We start from the raw sequence: 22,046 nt of genomic DNA on the forward strand, positions 1-22,046 counted from the left end.
GTCAGGTGTGATGAAAAGTGGATCCTCTGCGACAACAGGAGACGTTCAGGACAGTGGTTGGACACCGATGAGCCAACCAAGGCGTTCCCAAAGGCGTCACTGTATGATGGTCAGCGGCTAGTTTGATTCACTATAACTTTCTGCAACCAGGCCATACCATCACGGTAGAGTCCTATTGTGAGGAAATTGATGAAATGTATCGGTCTGATCTTGCTCTACGACACAATCAAACGAATTGAGTGATGAAATGCTGCCTCATCCACCATACTCTCCAGACCTCTCGGTAATCGACTACCATCTTTTCGAATACTTTGATAACTTTCTCACCGGTAGAACCTTCGCCAATCAGGACCAGGCAAAAACCCGAATCCCTATTACGCAATTTTTATGCTGACGGAATTAATCGACTTGTGTTGGCAAGAGTGTACTGATTCAAATGGCGCTTATTTCATTAAATTGAATATGTATTCACGGTTCGAAGTAGATTAATAAAAAGGGAAACACTTTTGAAACAACTTGATACTCAAATGTTTCTTTCTGAGTGGACATTTTTGATATCCTTTAGGCTTTGTGTCAACCTGTTTATTTGAATCCTTTATTACTTATCCCATTTCAAATGTACATAATTATTATTATATGCAGACGCATTTGCAGATAATTGCTAAATAACCATTATTTAATCACGAGCCAAGTCTTCTGGAAAACGCTGTCGTTACTTTATTCAATTAGTGAAAACTTTAACCTAATCCTATTCAATGCCAATATTTCTGAAGGGCTAAATTGAATTAGAATTCACTGCGATACTACAGTTTAAAGTAGACTCATGAAAACGGACAAAACTTTCGAAAAAGCTTAATAACTCTGACTGGTATACAATGAAATGTTTGTTATCGCAGAAATTGGAAAAATCAACTTGAAACGTCTCCAACTCCATCTTAAATAACGACAATGGCTGTTCTCATATAGCTGTTCAACTATAGAATGTAAACTTCCACAGCCAGAGCCGTGGTCTGCAGGTTTTTCTTCGTGACGTTTCGTCTACTACTGCGGTATACATTATCAAAACGAGTTGGTGTTCCTGTTGTTCCAAGCGTATGATGCTAGTATTTCACTCCGGTTTTATATTATTATTAGTGAGCTGGCTTGATTTCTTTCAATTGGATTACCTGCACTTGTTTGTCTACCTGTAAGGTCAGGTAGCCAGACTTTATTGATGTTCATTGCCTCTTCTATTGAAATTATCCCTGTGTTTTTGAATTTATATTGCCTCTCTTAGATAGTGATTTTGGATTTTGTTGGGTATTACTATATCTTCCAATGAGATAATGTGCCTTCTTTGTTGAAAACATGTTTGGCTACAGCTGATTTGTCGGTTTGCCCGAGTACCTACACTTCTTCTCGTGCTTCCAATGCAGACCAATCCGCAGCTACTAGGAATGCGGCATACCCCGGTGTTGCTGAAGGTTATCTGTGGTCCTTAGCTGACCTTAAACTTTGTCTGATAGTTTTTGTTGGCCTAAATATGTATTGCGTGTGTTCGGCGAGACTTGGCCTACACCTGCCTATATAAAGAAGATGTCTCCCAGTGACCTGTCCACCTTCCTGGAAAGGACAGGATGGACGATGACCTAGGAGGACAACTCCTCGGGAGGATGTACAATGGGTCACATGTGACCTAAGTGCGTGGGCTTACACTCACCCTCCCTATACTACAGATACATATGTATTGCTTTCACGTCTTAAGAGAAATCAACCCACGACCACTAATAATAATATAAAACCAGAGTCAAATACTAGCATTGTAGTAAATTCGTTCGGAAAAAGGGATCACCAACTCAGTGCGACCGTCGTCCGCAGACGTAGACGAAATACATGTTTCCACGTCTGAATCTGAACAAATCTTATGAAACTAAAAGTACTCGTTTTAATGTATTCTTGTAACTTTCATAATTGTTCAACATTATTCAAGTACAATTTCACTCACCTATCAGTAAGGCTTGTTGTTTATCATTTTCTGCTCTCAACATCAGCTCTTCATGTTGCTGGCACAGGTTCTCGATGTGACTTTGTAAGTTATCAATCCTGTCCAGGAGTTGCTGTATTTCTGCATCCTTTTCATTCCCCAGTTGTTGCAAAGATTGTTGCAATCGTTTTTCCAAAGATATTCTAATTTTCTCCCCGTTCTTCAGTCAATTTTCTAACATTTTCTTCATTCTGCTGCTTTCATTTTATCCAGCGTTTGCTTGAATTCTGCTTCTTTGTTTCCGGCGGCGTGTGTCAAAGTGTTTTTAACTTCGACAAACTTCTTTTCGGAGCGTTCCAGATCTTTCGTCAGTCTGGCTATCTGGGACTTTAGTTTCTCTTGTTTCACTAGTAATTCTTGCTGTTCTTTTTCGAGTTGCATTTTTTTGTCATCTGATGTCTCGAGGTTTGTTTGGGTGTCGAAAAGAACAGCTTCAAGTGTTTCTTTTTCCGCGCGGACGGTGGCGAGTAGTTCTTGAAGCCGCTGTATTTCTTTATCCATCGCATCCATGGCGCACTTGAAATAAATTTATCGATGAGATTATGTATTCAGTCAGGCAATATGACGTATTAAAAAACACTTGAATGTAAAATACGTGTCGCGGTTTTCTAAACTTTCAAGTGGACAGTCCCATTTAATTTATCCAATATGGAACAAATTGGTGAAAAAGTTTATTAGTTCGGACTTCCATTATCTAATATGTTTCTACTATAATTCGAAATCTAGACTTATCATCATCAATATTCCAGTAGATCGTGCTTTCGGGCCCTATAATATGAAGGAAGTCTCGAGAAGGAATCAGGCATCATCAAAAAAGATCTTCAATGAAATGGTTACTCCAAAGTGATGGTGGAACAGACTTTGGCTATGAGTGCTTGTACTTCTCTACACCAGAGGATTATCGGAGAAGAAAAGAAGAATTGGGTCCAAGTACAACACCAAAACCTGCTTCAGACCCAGAAACACCATGCGTAGTAGCCTCTCGAATACCGGGCCACCAAACGCGGACTGCGACTCTCAAGAACTGCATTCACCGGATATCCCGTGTCTGGCCATCAGTGGTACCATCAGTACCACACCGTTAGCGGCCATGGAGATACTCCTAGATCTACCTCATCTCCGAATTTTTCTGGAGAGAGAGGCTAGATGGACTTCATATAGACTTGTGCACATTGGAAATAACCTCTGACTTTATGCCTCAACTGTCAACTACGAACTGCCTTATAAAGTAGTGTTCCCAAGTAGAGAGGACTGGATCCTCTGGGAGAAGGAAATATTAAGAGCAGATAGTTGTTAGTTCACAAATGGATCAAAAACACCTTCCGGTTCTGGTGCAGGTGTTTTCAGTCGCAGAACCAGGACAGAGATATCAACCTGTCTAGAAAACTATGCGAGTGTATTTCAAGCGGAAATTTACGCTACTGAATTGTATGTGAGAGATTGGAAGAATGTAACCTCATACACAAGTCGATAAAAATATTCTCAGATAGTCAAGCGGCGTTGGAAGCTCTTGGCTTCTACTGAGCAACGTCTAAATTGGTAGGAAATTGCCAAAAACGACTCTCCTCGATAGGAAGACTTAACAGATTGTCTCTGGTCTGGATTCCTGGCCATACTGGCCTGCAAGGCAGTGAGGCTGTTGACTTTCTTGCAAAGGCCATACTGGCCTGGAATCTAGATCAGAGACTGGATTCTGCTGACTCCCTTAAAGGAGGGTGCTGTTAGCAGATTCATCGGACCAGAACCTGTCATTTGCATCGCTTTAGGCCAAAGAAAGATTGAACACCTGGATGGCAAGAAGATTCATGGGCTTCTGGCAGAATCTTCCAGGATTGGCTCACTCCAAGACGTTTATTCACCCTTCGAAGCTTGATACCAAACAGTTGTTGGTCTATAGTAGGAATGAACTACAATGTCTAACAGGCCTCCTTATAGGTCGCTGCCATTTGAATTATCATATACAGAGACTCGGACGGACTGTCGAAAGACAGTGTGTGTCGCTTCTGTTTGGAAAATGATGAAACAGCAGAGCATATGCAGCAGTGCAGAGCATAAACAGCAGTGCCTGCTCCGCTGGAGACCGAATCAGGTTTTTAGAGTTCGGCAGAGCCTCACTCTTACCATGTGACCTGAAAGACCACTCACCATATAAATTAATTGGCTTCGTTAAGAAGTCCAGATCGAGAATAGCAGAGCATGTTTGGACTCATCAACATAACACCAAGTGATTCCAAGCTGAGATAATCCACAGGGAGGTACACTGGTTTAAGAAAAAGTTCAAAGAAGCTGCATATATGTTGTTCAACGACGCATTTAGCCAAGCTAGCGTAGGGATACGCAACATATGGAAACTTTCAATCAAGCGGAAAAACGGTCAACTCTCGCTTAACTGGTGAAGCGGAGAGAGAAAAAAGGGGATAGGTGAAAGCGCTTGAATGACCTAAAAATAGTCATCTCTCGGAGAAATAGTCCAGTCATCCTGAAGACGATTGTGTGGATGTGTGGATACTAACAACCGAAACGTTGTGAAGTCACTTGGTTTAAATTTATTTTTCAAATTTTTTACTAATTTTATTCTTTTTTATTTATTTTTACCCTATGGTCATCTTCATTTTGTATCATGAATATTTTATTCGTTTTATTGTATTTTTATTTCACGTTTTATTGTATGTAATAATTGATATTTCAGCTATTCATTCTAATTGTATTTGTTCTTTCATAGTAGAATCATATTAGACAATGAAAGTCCGAACTAATGAAATTCACCATGAACCATTGTCAACCATCTTCAAACAAAAGTTGGTGGAAATCAGTAGTATGCATGTTCGTGGAAAAAATCCCTTCTGTCAACTTGGTCAAACTAAAAATCTGGACAGATTAGAATGATGTATTATGATTGACAATATTAATGTGAATGTTGTGTCGTCTGAAAAGTTGTTGATAAATTTGAAATCTGTGAAAAAAAAAACGACATAACAATAAAATAAGTGAATGAAGAGTTACTCAAAAAAGAAACACCAAAGACTAATAATCGACAAGTCGTGAAGTAGCTTGGTTTGGAAAATATTTCTTAATTTTTTCATTTTCGATTTTTTATAATCAAACTTCGTTATTTTTATTCCTTTCATTTTTATTGTTTGCATGTCATTGACATTTCACTTATTAATCAACCCGTTTATTGATTCATCGTCATTTCCGCTAACAATTATTTGTTTGCTTTACAAATTAGCCTTATGAATTCACTTTGAATTTTACTCTCATTGTTCATTCATTTTCTTTCTTCTCATTTTTTTCTCTTCCACCCGAACGTTTTGGTCCTGTTATTTCAATTTTAATTTTTCTTCCATAGATTTCAAATCTGTTTTAGACAATGGAAGTAGTTATATAACATTCAGATTGAAACGTCATCTCATCGTTGGGATTGAACTGATAATACTGTTATAGATCATGCCCGAAAGAAAGTAACGCCGGCCGCCACTGGTAACCATAAACCAAACGTGACATAGCTAAGAGCGCGGGAATGTACGATGATTCCCCGCCACTCGAGAAGCAGCGAGAATAATGCTTCCGATTTCGACGGAACTTCGGCGAAAATTCTACGATGTTCCATCACGATATTTCAACGCTAGCGGCGAGCATACCGACACAGTCAAATAGACAGTCAAGTGGACGTTACAGTGCTGTACGCGAAGTGATCTAGTAAGGCGATAGACATGCAAACAATAGTGGAAGTTTTAGTTGAAGCGTTTGTTGTATTTAAAGTGAAATAAAGTTAAGTGATTATTCAGTGTAGTCAATTGTTGATCAACCCACGGGGAAAAACTGAACTTTTAACTTGGATGTTGAAAGATGTTGACCCCTTTTAATTCTAACTGTTTTTTTTTGGGTATATATTACAATCTGAAAAATAAACAAACCAAATCAATAAAGAATCTGCTGAAGTGTAATAAAGGACAAACTGTAAAGTTCACCTCAAAAAGTTACTGCATAATGGTCTTCCAACAGGGACTTGAGACCTTTGACAATTGTTAACGGCCATCTTGTTAAAGCTAGATCTGTCAAATTAGTTGTCATTTATTCCGTTTGTTTTGCCATGAAGGAAAATAGCATTCAACAACACGTGGAAATGAAAGAATTGTTTTGTCAAAATGGGTGTTCTGTTCGGGCAACGTACCGCGCGCTTCGTACATTCTACGGTCGTCATAATCGTCCTACCTAGAGGACTATTCGTAATGTGGTAGACAAATTTGAGTCCACTGGTTCAGCAAACGATCGAGCAACACCCGTACATCGACGAAACGCCAGATCTGCCGAAAAAATCACCACTGCCTGTGAGAGTGTGCAGGAGAATCCGAGGCAGTCGATTTCGCGTCGCTCACAAGAGCTCGGCTTTTCGCAGACCACAATTGACCCATGAACTGAAGGTAAACGACCATAGACAATGACGTATGTTCGCTGAATGGGTTCTGGAGCAGTTGGCAACTGCTCCAGCAGATTCTCTATTGATTTGGCCTTGGTTATCATTCAGTTTGTGGAAGATTAGATGCCTAAAAACAGTAAGAAGTTTTGAGTCCTTCTCAAAAAGCCTTTCAAAGAATATGTGATCTTATTAGCAAAAGCTAATTGGAAAATTTTAATTGGGATTTCAAATCTTTAACTTTAAATCTACGACTTTGACGAACGTGTTTCAACAGCTTTTAACGTTGATTTCAATTTATTGACTCTTCAGTTGTTGAGAGATTCAAAATTTTGTCAACAGACTTCAGCATTATAGGAATACTGAAGTAGTTTAATTATTAGTTATCAAAAATTCAAGATCTGATATATTTTGTCTCCTCCTTTAGCTCGCGATCTCAAGAGATTTTGAAAATGATCTCAAGTTATTGACTTAACATTGGCTTGAAATTACGAAATTTTTTATCTTTGAATTCCCTCTCATGTTTAATAATGTGAAACGCGAGTACCACATAACTGACTACCATTCATCAATATCACCATTCACCTGTTTCTCTTCACAGTCTTTAACTAAATTTTCCAAATTTCTGTTAACTCTAGCATTTGTCTCATTAGCTTGTTCTAATCTTTGTCTACATCTCATGAGTTCTTCATTAACGGCGTCCCTTTTTCTGCTTAGCACCGTCAACTGATTACTCAAATCGTTCCTTTCTCTTGTCACTTGATTCAGTTCCATTTCAATCTGAAAATCATTCATAACAGTTACTCACACTAAGTTTTATTCAATGTAACACATTACACTTACCTTTCCTTTCTCAATGTCCAAAAATTTGCATTTCTCGGACAAGGATACCTTGTCGGATTCGAGATCTAGCTTCTGTTGCTCCGCCTGTAATAATTCTTTTCTCAACGATTGAATATCGCTTTGATGATCGTTGCATTGGTGTTGTAAGGCCTGTTTTTCTTCTTCTATCTGAAACAGAAGTTCACATGTTGTACATTTGAAATTCATTTGACCCTAAAAGAAGATAATGTAGATGTGAAATTGCAATAAAAACTCGCGAAATTTCTATTTTGTTCGAGATAACTGATATGTTGACATTTTGCGAGACTACCTACTTGGTGTTTTGGTTTAATTAACGCTAACTATCTGAGTCCTCCCGGAGTCCACCATTCCTTTCCTCAAACATATCCTTTATGCATGTCTACTTCCCAAACGCCTGGAAACAGGCAAATACAATCCTTATTCCTAAACCTCATAAAGATCTCACCAAACCAGATTCCTATAGACCTATCAGCCTGCTTAGTTGTCTGGGCAAACTGCTGGAACGACTAATGACCCAGAGACTAAACGACTTCCAACAAGAACACAACATTATCCCTCCTCACCAGCATAGTTTAAGGTCAGAACATACCACACAGAATGCACTATCCAACTCTTCTTTCGGCACTATCTGTCTAACCGACAAATCCGCGTTAAAGACGGCGACGCCTTATCCTCCCTCTTAACCCCCAAGTCCGGGGTCTTCCAGGGCTCAGTCCTCGCTCCCTCCTTATTTCTAATTTACTATCCTCTACTCCTCCACTCGTCTATCCTCTACTCCCGCAGCTTGCAAATTCAAGCACAAACCATGATCGACCACTTCGAGCAGTGGTGCAACAAGAGGCGTATCAAAAAAATCCCACCAAAACCCAAACCAAACTATTCAGACAACCTCATACCACTACCCGCCCTAAATTAAATCCTGATAACCTGAACCTCAGACTCTTAGGAGAAAACCTCATACTCCTAGACTCGGTGTCCTACTTGGGGGTCACCTTCACGAGGACCCTCAACTGGGAAATCGACCTGAGAGAAACTCTGGACAGAGTCCGAAAAAGAGCAAATCTACTAAAAGCATCGAGAGGTAAGCTCGAGAGATGCGACAGTAAAACCCTCCTACAAACTTATAAAACCAGTCCTAGATGACAAAGCCATGATATACTGACTATCACACCGTATCCTAACAACCGAGAGAAGAATCCTACGCAACATCCACAACGTCCCTAACCGCTATCCATCTCAAACCTTATACAACCTAGTAAATACTACACCAATCAACCTACGATTTCAGGAACGATATACGACAAGAACGATGAGCAGCAATAACGCTGATGCCATCAACACGCTGACCACACCTTGGACCCGTGGAGGACCCAGAAGGATATCTAGCAAGAAGCTCCCGTTTCCCCTAGGAGCAATGGAAGATCCGTCGGAGCAGATCCAAGATATCCTAGAGGAGTACCTACTGGGAATCAGAGCGGACAGCTACGTCTGGAAGGAGCTGAAATCGGACTACATCCACCCCTGGCCTAACAACTTGGACCCATATGTTCTGTCCACCGCAACGGACAACCCCAACGGAACAACGGAAAACAAGAGGAACACATGAAAACATAAGACAACACATCATAACATAAGACTAAATACACACAATCACCGAACCATGAAGAGACATATAGCAGGGCCCCTCTCAAAACACACTACCACAAATATTACGTAATTTTAACCAAAATTGAATAAACATTTTTGAATTGAATTGCCTTTTTTCTTATTCACTTCTAACAGAACGCAATTTGATATATATTGCTAGATATTGAAGTTTTGAATTGCTGATAACTAGGTTTGAGTTTTGAAGATGTAACAGCAAGCACATCAGACTAAATTTTATGAAAGGAAGTTATTTGGCTTTCTATTTCTTCATCTTTACATAACAAAAGTTGCGAGCTTCCGAAGGAAGGAAGAAAGATGCGTAGATCTCTTCCAAAAACATACCTCTTTTCAATTTAAACTGAATTCCCAAATTATTTATTGCACACGCGAGCCACTCTGTATGATTTCGTTTCAAATAAAAATGTTTTAGTACTGCTATACAAGACAAGGTTTGATGAACTGGCTAATCTGTTGATTGAACTTCAATGTGGAAGTTATTTTATAATATATAAACAAAATTATTCATTTATATACCTTGTTGAAGGGGTGATAAAGAGATCTGAAGACCCTCATCATGAGACTGAAACTTGGCTTGCTTTATTCTGATTTTCTAGATTTATTGGCGGCCCATGCGAATCTACCTGTAGCTGTGTCTAACTTTAATTGATTTTGAGTACTCAGTTGGTTAGTTTTTGAATAATTGTTTTTCCCTGCTATAAACAGTGTAGGTCTCTTAGGAAAAATAAATCGTTACTATATATAAATTTCATATTTTTTCTAAAATTTGTTGAAAAAAATACAACCTATTATTGATAGATATTTGAATGCAGAGTTACTAGAAATGTGCAGGTAGATAATCTATAAAACATTGCTTGCAATATTGATAATAGCATACCACTATATACATAGATACAATTCGTATAATACTTTCGAAGATTGGTTGCCTAAGGAATATAATATGATTTTTCGCCTACTGTTGATACATGGTTTTCGTCATCGGTTCATTTGACATGAAATCGTCCTCAAACTCCTTTGCTCTCGATACGTTGTTCACAATTCCTCTGCTTTATTCTCTGAGATCCTTGCTCTTCAGTTTACTGTTCGAAGCCATTTCCAAAGACAACAAATAACTCAGTGTTCACCACACATAATATCATTTCCACTTACTGTACTAACACGATGTTTACTACACGAGTTTCCTCGATGTTACTGAGCTCTCGCCCCACTCCACCGATTGATCTACTGCGCATCCAATATCCAGATGCTCGGCTAGATTTGCCAAGCATTTATTATATTGAAACGGTCCCGTAAAAGAATGAGAATATTGAAAATTTCAACAACCGAATCGCAAGCAAGTTTGAACATTTTGAATGTTTGTTTCTTGAATAAAGGGTGTTATTGTGATGGGAGGCACTTAATTCTAAGAATGTATATAATTACAATACCTTTTTTATATCTTCCAATAACTTTTTCTTGTCCAATTCGAGGTTGGTAGCAATTGTTTCTTTTTTTACAAGAGAATCGTGAACATCAGTTTGCTCACCCAGAATTTTATCTAGATGCATTTCATAGTCAGCTGAAAAAATAATAGACGTTGTTGTTAGAATATACAGGGGCGCGCAGAAGTCCGGAATAAAATTAATATCTTTTTAATGAGTATTTTAGGAAAAAAACGCTGAAACACGTCAGTTGATTTCACGTTGTACGCATTTCTTGCCAATAAAATGGAATATTTTTTTTTCAACTCCTTAGCTGCCACCTCCCCAATTTTTTTTTCAAATGCGAACCTATGTCGTGTATGGGCTCATTGAAAAGCTCGTAAAGCTGACCATACCCTTTATTTTTCTTTTACTCATGTGGTTACCACGAAATTAGAAAAAACTTTTTTAAAACCAAAAAAGTTAGAAATACCTACTTAGTGCTATCTACGGTTGAATTAACGTTGCAAAAAAAATAAGTGGTGATGTACATTGCTCAACAATTGCTAAGGATCACTAGGACTTACTTTCTAAAAGTTTGCAAATTTTAAGAACATACCAACCGGGCCAGGCACCACAACAAATTTTATTGAATTATCTGTAAAACTGATAACGTAATGTAGCATCAACATTCTGTGGATTTCACCAAAAACTTACACATAAAATTAGTTCCATCCCAAGCAATTGTTGACCAGTGTACCTCAAAAAAAAAAAAAGTTTCTTGCATTTTTTGTACCAAAATGAATGCCCTGATAAGAACTATTGTCTTGACTCGGTTTTAAAATTGTGACATTTCTGGGTGAAATTTAAAATATATATGATTAGTTTATTAATTGGGTACCTTCAAAGTGTTCTTTTTTAATTTGCTAAACAAACATGGTATTGCCAGAGAGGCAGTGTATCGAAGTCTTGATATTGTCGGAATGTGGGGATAGAATGCGGAGTCAAAGTGAGGTGTGTACTTTATTTAATACAAAATATCCGGAAAATCACATTTCCCAGGCTACTGTGAGTTAGATCTTACACAAATTTGAAGAACATGGTACAGTAAAGGACTTGCCCAGAAGTGGCCGGCCACATGTTTTAGACGAAGATCAAAAATTGGACATTGCCGTATCTCTGCAGGAAGATCCACATTTGTCAACAGTTTCATTAGCCCAAAACAATCCTGCGTCTAGACGTACGATTGGGGAGTTTTTGAAAACAGAAAAATACCACCTATATAAGGTATGTCTTATCCAAGAGCTCTTGGAAGATGACTATGACAGGCGTTTGCAATTTTGTGAGGAAATAATGAGGCGATGTGACGAGAATAATGGGTTTCCACTCAACAAACTCTTTTCGGACGAAGTTACTTTTTATTTACATGGAGTAGGTAACAGGCACAACTATCGATTCTGGAGTCAGGAAAACACACACTGGATATGCGAAGCTCGTACGCAGCGTCCTCAGAAAGTAAATGTATGAGCAGGCATCATCAACAACAGAATATTAGGGCCATACTTTTTTGAGAGAAACCTTACAGCTGCACGCCACATAGACTTTTTAGGATTTGAATTAGTCCCTGCTTTAGCTGTTATGTTTCCCAATGAATCAGCTCCAGATATCCCCACTGAAACACTTTGGTTCCAACAGGACGACGCTCCCCCCACATTTTGGTATAAATGTCAGAGAATATCTCGATGACATATTTACAGGACGCTGGATTGGACGACGTGGTGCAATTGAATGGCCGTCAAGATCTCCAGACTTAACGCCATTAGATTATTTTTATTGGGGATATATGAGAGACAAGGTTTATCAAAATAGCCGGCTAATATTGAAGATCTAAAAAGCAGAATTAGAGTGGAATCACATAACATACCGGCTGAGGCCATTCGGAAATCCGTAGACGGGTTTTACCATCGCCTAGGAGCCTGCTAAGTAGAGGGTGAAGGCGAATTTCAGCATCTGTTACGTTAATTCACCGGTAGATAGCACTAAGTTAGGTATTTGTAACTTTTCAAAGAGTTTTTTTTCATTTCGTTGTAACCACAAAAAAAGGGTATGGTCAGAATCCATTTTTTACGAGCTTTACAATGAGCCCGTATACGACATAGGTTTGCATTTGAAAAAAAAAGTTGGGGAAGGTTGCTAAGAGGTTGAAAAAAAATATTTAATTTTATTGCCAAAAAATGCGTACAACGTGAAATCAACTGACATGTTTCAGCGTTTTTTTTCTGAAATACTGGTTAAAAAGATATTAATTTTATTCCGGACTTTTGCGCACCCCTGTATATGAATCAAATGGTTAAAAAATTATCATAATTTACACATGTTTCAGTATTTCAAATTTAACTATGAGGTTCTTACAAAGGAGAAACAAATTAGAGACTGGTTTAACCAGAAAACTCAGTTATCTATCAAGTATTAATTTACCTTTAGTTTTCTCTAAATTAGCAATGAGGTTGTCGGCTTCTAGTTTTTGTGCTTCCAACATGTCGTGCGATAAATACAACTTATTCAATTCTTCTCTAACGGTCAACAGTTCTTCTCTCATTCTGCTGCATCGATCTTCTTCGCCTCTGAGAGAGATTTCTCTCAAATCAGCTTCCTGATTCAGTCTCTCTATCTCCGATTGCAAAAATATCTTTTCGTCGTGAGCGGAGTCCAGTTCTTTCTGCATTTTGTTGTTGGCCTTATGGAGCCTGTCGTAATCTTGGTTCAGAGATTCGACCATGGCGTTCACTTCCAGGCGGTTTCGGTCCAACTGATTTTTCTCCGTTTTCAAGGCCTCTAGCGATTTCTGTATCATTTCTTTGTCTTGGGATAGCTGCGAACATTGGGCGTGGCTCGTGTCCAGTTGTGCGACTAGTTCTTTTATGCGATTTTCCAGGGCGGTTACCGTGTCCTCGGAGTTTTCGAATTGTTTTCGAACTAACAAAAGTTGCTCCTTATTAGATTGGAGTTTCACCTGCGAAAGCAACGAAATTCAGGGATTAGTCCCCTTTGATATATTCTCGATAGAGTCGACTGGTGAATGACCGCATGAAAGGCTTATGGAAAAAGTTATACAGGCATTGCACATTCAGTCATAATGAGAGTAAGGGCCTGTTCTCAAGAAACAGTATCGTTTTAATGAAATGTTTTAAGGTAACATCTCAGAAAGGAAACACAGTGTTTATAATGGATTTTATGCCGGCATATTACTTCAGCAAATAAGACAAGTACAAGCACATAACATAGACATATTTTTGGAGATCGTGGTTGCAGTTATCAAAAGACCCAAGTATCTCAATGAATACATACCTACAGACACACACAGACACCACAAAACTTCTCCGATATTCAAGTGACGGACTATATTTCAATTAATGCAGAGTAAGCCTGGAAAACATACAATTTACCAACCCATACATGAATAATGCCATCGCCTTCCGCTGACCTGGCTCGAAAGCCATACAACTAGGCATCTTCCCCCTATCCAGCGCCACCACTGTCAGGGGAACCCCTACTCCTCCAACTGACCCCCCTTCGTGCGGCGCGTAACGCCAGCTACACGAAAGGACGAAACCACCGGGGTAGAAGACCCATGTGCTCTGCCGTTTCACGCTCCCCTCAGCCACAGAGGCACTGAACCTCCGGTCCCAGGTTGAACCTGGCTAGGTAACCCGGGAAGTTACATGCCCCGTGAACAGTTGGTCAACCTTCCTCGATAGATTAAGAGATTCAAACCCGACTGTTTTACAGTATCTATATAACACCCGCCCAATCTTTCCGTCTTGCCATTCCGTCTGCTATTCTTCCGTGATGCACTTTTTATCTTTTTTCTCTCCTCCTTCTTTCTATCCATTCTCCTCACATTCAAAGTAACACTTTCGAGGTTGAGGTTTGAGTTGCCTCTTCATGGGCCTCTCTGATGTCCTCTACGCCAAACAATTTGGGTCCGTGCCCCTTTGCTCTCCTTGCTTCAACCATTCTGTGAATTATGACCACCATTTTATTCTTAACTCGTATCGCGTTCATCCGCTCCACAGCCTTGGCAGAATCACTGACCACTCTCACGCTCTCATTCATGCTATGTACCTATCACTTTTTCTATCGCAATCAATTCAGCCTCGTTAACGCTGCCCCGTCGTCCAACTTACGACCATTCTTCAGTTTTCCATGTTCGCTCCGGCATTCACGTACATCTCGGGCATTCAACTTTCTCCAGCAGCATCCCTTGCATCCAGAGGAGTACCTTATCAATTTCTTTCACCATGTCCTCAATCTTTCTTTCTCTGCTGTCATGCGCTCTGCTCCCGCACGCTTGCACTCCATACATGTCTGCATGCTTGGCTACCCTTTCGTATGTCACTCTGACATATTCTCTCCTTAGTCCAATGTTCCGCCCTCATTTTCTCATCTCTCCCTGCTAGCATACTCAGCTTTTTTCTAACCTCCTCGTGGTGGTCTAAGAACAAAAGTCCAGAGACCACCACAATTCCCAGGTATCTCACCCTTTCTGATTCCAACCTCCCTGCTATTCATTCTTATGACTGGGGGTCTATCATACCTTCTGGCCTGTATATACATGCATTCCGTTTTCCTATCATTATACCCCAACCACATCTCATCCTCCCATGCTTTGCATTCGTTCCATACCAGATTCTCGATGCTCTCAACGAAGCCACCCTCGATGATGACCAGCTGGTCATCCGCGTAGGCCTGCAGGTGCATCCCATGTCTTACTTTCATGCTTCTCATTTGTTCGAACCACTCTTCCATGACTATCTACTTCTCCATCCTTGTACCAAATAATGTGTTTCAAAGATTTCATGAAGATGGAGAAGTAGAAAGCCAAAACTTTTCTTTCCCAAAAAATCTCTCCTAAAAATGTGCCCCCTTTGAATTTTTTCAATCGATCACTAGTCATTAAGATTATCCTAATTGGAAAGGGGAGATCGAAATATGATGATTACCTGTAGTTCATGAATGAATGATTGATATTTGTGAAGAGCAGCTTGCACAGCTGATATCGTACTCTCAGCAAAAGCTGCTGGGGAAGTCATACTGCGAGCTGATCTCTTTGGTGATCTATAAGATGAGCATTTCGGTTAGTAGAGTTATTTGTTTAGATATGACGATAGGGGAAACGTGCAACAAAACTGTTAAGGTGGGTTTGTGAAACATTTATACTATGATGCATGCAGGTATTATTTGTTTACAGTATTATTACGCTACTCTCCACCATTTTGATTATCAATTATTGTTTTTTTAACGGAAATTTGCTGGATAGTCTGATGATTATCAACTACCTTTGAGGTACAGGGGGTCCGGCACTAAGATGGAGGTGTGTGGCTTGTAAAATTTCCAAATCTTTGGTTCTGCATCTTGAATCAATGCGTGGGCAATATCCCTGAGAGCACCTTGTAGAATATCGATTTCCTCTTGCATTTTCATTATCTGTCCACAACCCTGTTCTGCGTCAGAACATCTGTCTTTCTGAAAATGAGAGAAAACTGATAATGTTACATTTGCTACAGTTCTTCATGAATGTTTATCTTCTGAACTCTATCTGTCTGTAGACACCTCTTATTACTGAATAATAATAATAATAAATGGGCTTTATTCATTGACATACATTGTTTATAATGAAGAAGTAGAGGCTGTTTTACAACAACAATGTATTATATAGAAATAAAAAATAATTACCTAGTATAAGTACATTGATAAGTGAGTAGTTCATGAATCTTTGTAAAACTAAGAAGAAAAAACGAAGTCAATAAATTTCAATGTAAATATTAAAAATCTATTTAGCTTGAATAAGGTAACATATATAGCAAAACAAACACAAAAGTGAGACAAAGGAAAAACCATATGAGCAAGGCATAACATGCTTGTTAGACTTCAGATATGTTTTTAACTTTTTCTTTCTTGAAATTATATATGAAATGGTGTCTAAATTCTCTGGGCAGAGCGTTATGTTGTTTGATAGAGTTGTAAATAAAACTACGAAAAGAGCAGGCTGCCGAATGTTTTGGAATAATAAAAGTGTGACGGTTTTGTGTCCTCGAATTTTTCTGAGATTTGAAAATTTTATAACTTTCATAAATATAATTTGGATTTTTGTAAATGAGGAATGTATGTGTATCGATGAGTAGGTGGAACTGCCAAACGGCCAGGTTTTAGCAATCGATAACCAACCTGACTCCTCGAACTTGGGGGATATATGGTCAAATTTTCTCACACCATAAGAAAGACTAATGCAATTGTTTTGTATTTTTTGTAAGCGATTTACATCAAATTGTATCAAAGCGAGCCCGTAGATTATATCACAATTGAAACCTCCACTTCATCTAAATTCTTAGGAACGCTCATATATTGTAACCTAACATGGGAAGATCCAATACAAATAGTATGTAAAAAAATCAACAAAAGCTTTTATATTTTTGGCAACACTAAGAAATATTTTGAACACAGATTCATTATTACAGGTTTACTATGCATTTGTGTATTCCGCAATTTCCTACAATATTATAGTATGGGGTCAGGCATCAGACATAACAAGAATTTTTGTTGCTCAGAAAAGAATTATAAGGCTTATCTTTAACATTAGTACTTTGATAGAGTTGACGTAAGATACCGTACGAGCTACGACAAAGTGAATTTATATGTTTGTGAAATCTCAGATTAGCATCTAGCCACAAACCCAAGTTTCATCTAGCTTTCTGTAATTATTTGTAGTAAGTCTTGCCCAAGTTTGATTTCAATTCTTCCTTCAATTTCCCATCTTTTGTGTTTCGGGCCAAAAAGTATCAACTGAGATTTTTTTAAATTAAATTTCAGGTTATGGGCTATAGATAGATCCAGTAACTTTTCTAGATCGCTGTTAATTTTTTTCATTGCCACCTGCCAGTTACTTGAAGGAAATCGATAATATAACTGAGTGTCATCTGCATAATGATGAACTGAGCAATGATCAATTATTTTATGGAGGTCAGATATATATAGAGAGAACAGAATGGGGCCAAGGATGGAGCCCTGAGGTACTCCATAGTCAACAGGAAAAGCACTAGAACACTTTCCATCCAGACATACTAACAGTCCGATTTCTGAGGTAACTTTTCAATAGATGAAAGGGTTAGCAATTAACTCAAAGTATAATTACCTAACTTAGTATAGAACTTCACAAAAGATACAAAAATTTGTCAAATTGACACCATATATTTGAGGTATTTCTCTGGTGACAGAGATCATATGAGAAAAAGTTGGCGAGAATATTTTTTCAATTTTATCCAGTTTGTTTTTGTTAGATCTTTGACCTCAAGATTATGAGCGTTTCTAGTGATGATTCATTTAAAAAGAGACAAAAACAAAAAATCAAAGTATTTTTCATTTGTGAACGAAGCTCATAATATAAATGTTTTCAATACGAATCTGGATTGGAAGGGTCAAACAATTCATCAACAATTCCATCAAATGATTCATATCTTACCATAATTTGTAAATCCCTGAGCAATTGTTGAATTTTGTCGTCTTTCGAATCTATTTCAGTCTGACGACTAACATTTTGAGCTTTCAAAGATTCCAACTGGACTCGGAGTTCGGCGCCGCTTCTTGTTCTAATTCGTGTTTTTCTTTTCCCTGTAACAAATTGAAAATTAACATTAACCGTTCATTCATCAAGGTATCAAATTATTGTATCCTGCACTTTCGCTTGGAAGACGAATGTATATTGACTGAGCAAGGAAGTTTTGTGTGTACTTCGGTGTAATGTGACCTGTGAGCATGGTAGAAGTTGCTGCCGGTCAGCCTAGGATCTAATGTCTCTCCCAGATATTCAAGTCCCTCAGACAAGTGTACTCCTTCACCTTAACGTTTCAGATGTCCTAGTTCGCCTGTCTTTGTTGATATTAGCGAATGTTTGTTCGACCTATTCTGATATAAAGTTCGGGGCTTACTAGACGCGACCACTTATTGTATCAATATATTGAGTTTGGCATTACGTTTTTAGAATCTTGTCCATTACAAGTTTCCATTACATCCCTTCTGGGGACAGCCCTTCACTAACCTTGCCACTAATGCTTTCCATTTAATCGTCGTGTTTATGAATCTTCCTCCGAGGATACACCGTATCCATCTGAAGCCTATCCAAACAGGGAGTCTGGATGATTGATTTCAAGAACGTATTATCGAATGCGCCTTCAATGTGCAAGAAAGCACTTGAAAATACTTTATTATTTTCGTAAGCATATTGTAACGAATCTCAAGTCGCCCCTGACCGATACGCCAGCCGGCTCATCGAACAAACATATGACATCACCGCGAAAGAATGCAGTCGGGATTCGCCGGTGAAATTCTAGGACCGAATCGACTACAGATTTCTAGAAAGGATCGTTACTGATATAAGCACGTCTTCCCGACCCAAGAGGGCAGTTCAGAAAGTGAATCGCGCGGCTAAACAAAATATTCAAATAGTGGAGATAAATTAAGCGTTAGTTGCTAAGTGTTGTAAATAAATTAGTTTGTGATTGGTGAAATATTATTGGAAAGGAATTTGTTTAAGACAGTTAATTTATTAATTTGTCACAATATTCAACTTTTCCCCAACAACATGAATCGGTCTGACCCCAGTTTATTTCTTTGCTGAATTATGAAAGTGGCCCAGTTATCTTAGTCAAAATTAGGAATTAAAGATACCCAGCTATGCATTCGTATAAATTTGGTCACAAAAATTGGAGTATTGCAAATATCTCGTTTCCTATGGGGTTTTCGCTGTTTGAGGTTTGTATCAATATTGTAGAAGATTGAATTCCCTACAACTTTTGTTTCAAAAAATGTTTGATACGTTGAATCGTTTTCGAAATAGAAAGCGGAAAGTGCGCGGTTAGAGCTTCATTCAAGGTCAACCGGTAGAGCCGGACAAAAACACGTTTATTAATTATTGACGAGTACATAACTATTATTAATTTTCATTTTTGTGTTTTTTAGAAAAGGGGAAAAACGTTTTTGAATGTATTTGAGAAACTGCCGAATTTGGATCAACTTGCAGCAACATTTGAAGAAGAAAACTGTCTGGCAGTCTATAAGTCTCCAAAACATGTGAACAGTATGGATCATCTTCATTATGCACAATACGTCAGTACGAAACTGAATAAATCTGTGCAAATATTCCACCAACAGGTGCAGCAGCTCACCAACATTTCAATCGTATTTATTATCAAGATCATACTTTGTTAGGGTATTAATTGAAACTCCAGGAATGGGGTTAGGCAATGCATAACCAATTTTCTGGAATCTATCACAATTTCAGCACCTGCTCCAGAGGAACTGCTCAAGACAATATTCTGCAACTGCAAGAGTAATTGTGTTTCGCGATGTGGATGCAGGAAATCGGGGTGGAGTGCTCTTCAGCTTGTGGTCAGTGTAATGGGTAAGCTTGTATGAATGCTCTGCTATGTAAGAGCGATGTCAATGAAGACAGAACCTTTGACCCTGAAATCATGGAAGACATGGAGACAAATGTCGTTGAAGACGATAAAGAATAAGAAGATAATTGAAATTATAAGTTGTAGTTCCTGTAATTTTTATTATTTTTTTAAAATTTTCACAATCATGAACATAGGGGAGATCTGCCCAAAATCGTATAGCTAAGCGGTAATCTATACATCTCTGTAATAATACACAATAGAATTGTCAAATCAACATATTTATGGCCAGTCTCATCGGGTACATAATTGTCAGAACAAATATCGAAATATGTAACCTATCTATAAAATAAACATATCAAAACAAAAACACTTCTAACTACGGTTTTACCCCGGGCACGGTCCAAAACCGTACACTATATACGATTTTGCCCCAACATTCACACCATACATTTAGTGCATAAGAAATCGTCAATATCATCTGAATCATAACCTGTACAACCTTCATGGGTCCAACCTTTATAGAACGTACACTGTACCCAACCCTCATCCATACTAATTTGACCATATTTATCAAGGCAATACAGGCAATGATCTTTACTATCTCCAGTTTTACTACAAGCAAACATTGTTCCATCAACAGAATGTGCTGAACTAAAGCAGCTTCTTTATTAGCTGAAGAAATTGTCATGAATCGGCCTAATCCTTTTTGTGTTGACACTGTTAGGTCATTATTTTCATGCTTTGAGGTATCCAAAACTTCCTTAGGTTACGCTCATTACGGTCTTTTTCATTTGTTCGACACCCCAGCCCTGTTTATTAGTCGCTCTTGAATGATTGCGGCATTTTGGATCTGTGCACAAAAGAAAAAATGTTAGCATATTGAGGTATAACCGTATACTGACCGATTTTACCCCATACGGTTCGGCCTCAAGGTAACCTCAAACGAACATTTGCTCACCACAGCAAACACAAATATATTCGGTTGAAACAAACACTGAATATAATAGAAACACATGCAATAATATCGTACTTACCTACATTGAAATCTACTAGAAGTAGGTACAAACTTGCAGTGGTTATTTTGACGAAAATTAGATCTCAGCACCCGAAAACAATAATATTGTTTAACTTTGCAACGAACATGGCGACACCAACAAGTTTCTGTCGACACATGGCTCTCATTGGAAGATCACATTGACAGAAGTTTGAGCGCGAAATTCAAACAGCCAACAAATATAAGGGCACCATACCTTTTATCCCGGTATACGGTTTTGGACGGGTCTCCCGTGAACTAATAATTTCTTTCTTCTTTTTCTTTATTTATTTATACTCACACCAAACATTGTTTCCGTAAACAAATTGTATCCATCCTGCTGCACGCCATGATCATCTCCTTGCCCACTCCCGAGACGTCCGCCTTAATTTTATTCAGGTCTCTTTCAGTATTTGTTTGAATATCGGTAAACAGTCTTTTGATTCCGACAACATCTCTCCAAAGGTTCAGAAGTCTGTTGTGTTCGGTGCTATAGTAGTCGTTGAACGCTTGCTCCTCGTCTTTCCATTCGTCTTCCTTTATGATCATTTCTTCTCTCAAATTTTCCCAGTCGTTCGTGAGCTTCTGCAGGTCAGCCGTGAGGGCCTCGTTGGTACTGTGAGATTCTTCCAGTTGTTCCCTCAGGGAGGTGTTCAGCTGCATCAGTTTTTTCTGTTCTGAAAATATCATAAAACATAGATAAATACTTTCCGTAATAAGACAATGGTATGAGGAGTATTGATAAATAGGTACGACAAACTTCGGGGGGTGATTCTGCAGAAAAAAATGACAGTTTGTTATATACGGTTATTTCAAAAGTTTTGTTCATTTTCAAAACTGTAAGATCTCAGTGAATGGGGAACATTAATTTTAGGGTACCTCAAGGTTCTATCCTTGGCCCACTTTTATTCATTGTATATATCAATGACATATTTCATTACATCTGTCCAATAAAATGTATTTGTTATGCAGATGATTGTTCCCTTTATGCTTCTGGCAAGAAACTTGATCACTTGAAAGAAACTCCATATGATTTTTTAAAAAAAATGAAACATGATTCGTTTCTAATTGCTTGAAGCTCAATAAAAACAAAACACAAAATATTGTTTTTTTTAACCAACAATACGATTTCCAACAATTCAGAAGTTTAACTACTTGGAATTGTTATGGATGAAAAATTAAAATGGTC

General features: G+C 38.4%; 1 protein-coding gene and 1 long non-coding RNA gene across 2 annotated transcripts in view; both read right to left on the minus strand.

Moving 5' to 3' along the window:
* Positions 1-22,046, minus strand: part of Root (ciliary rootlet coiled-coil, rootletin) — an 84,525-nt gene that overhangs the window by 21,503 nt on the left and 40,976 nt on the right. Inside the window, 13 exon segments of the mRNA XM_074174804.1 lie at positions 1,985-2,177; positions 2,179-2,223; positions 2,225-2,539; positions 7,026-7,220; positions 7,284-7,451; positions 10,397-10,527; positions 12,848-13,382; positions 15,373-15,487; positions 15,709-15,775; positions 15,778-15,895; positions 17,889-18,037; positions 18,580-18,595; positions 21,161-21,534. Coding sequence (XP_074030905.1) covers positions 1,985-2,177; positions 2,179-2,223; positions 2,225-2,539; positions 7,026-7,220; positions 7,284-7,451; positions 10,397-10,527; positions 12,848-13,382; positions 15,373-15,487; positions 15,709-15,775; positions 15,778-15,895; positions 17,889-18,037; positions 18,580-18,595; positions 21,161-21,534 — 2,421 coding nt within the window.
* On the minus strand, positions 20,086-21,140 carry LOC141482126 (uncharacterized). The gene is made up of 2 exons (XR_012465357.1): positions 20,859-21,140; positions 20,086-20,674 (listed from the first exon to the last, which is right to left on the minus strand). It is a non-coding gene; the product is annotated as an uncharacterized lncRNA (long non-coding RNA).

Source organism: Leptinotarsa decemlineata, unplaced genomic scaffold, assembly GCF_025532065.1.
Source record: "Leptinotarsa decemlineata unplaced genomic scaffold, Ldec_3_MD MMD2_tig00000882_RagTag_RagTag, whole genome shotgun sequence".
Lineage (NCBI taxonomy): Eukaryota > Metazoa > Arthropoda > Insecta > Coleoptera > Chrysomelidae > Leptinotarsa > Leptinotarsa decemlineata.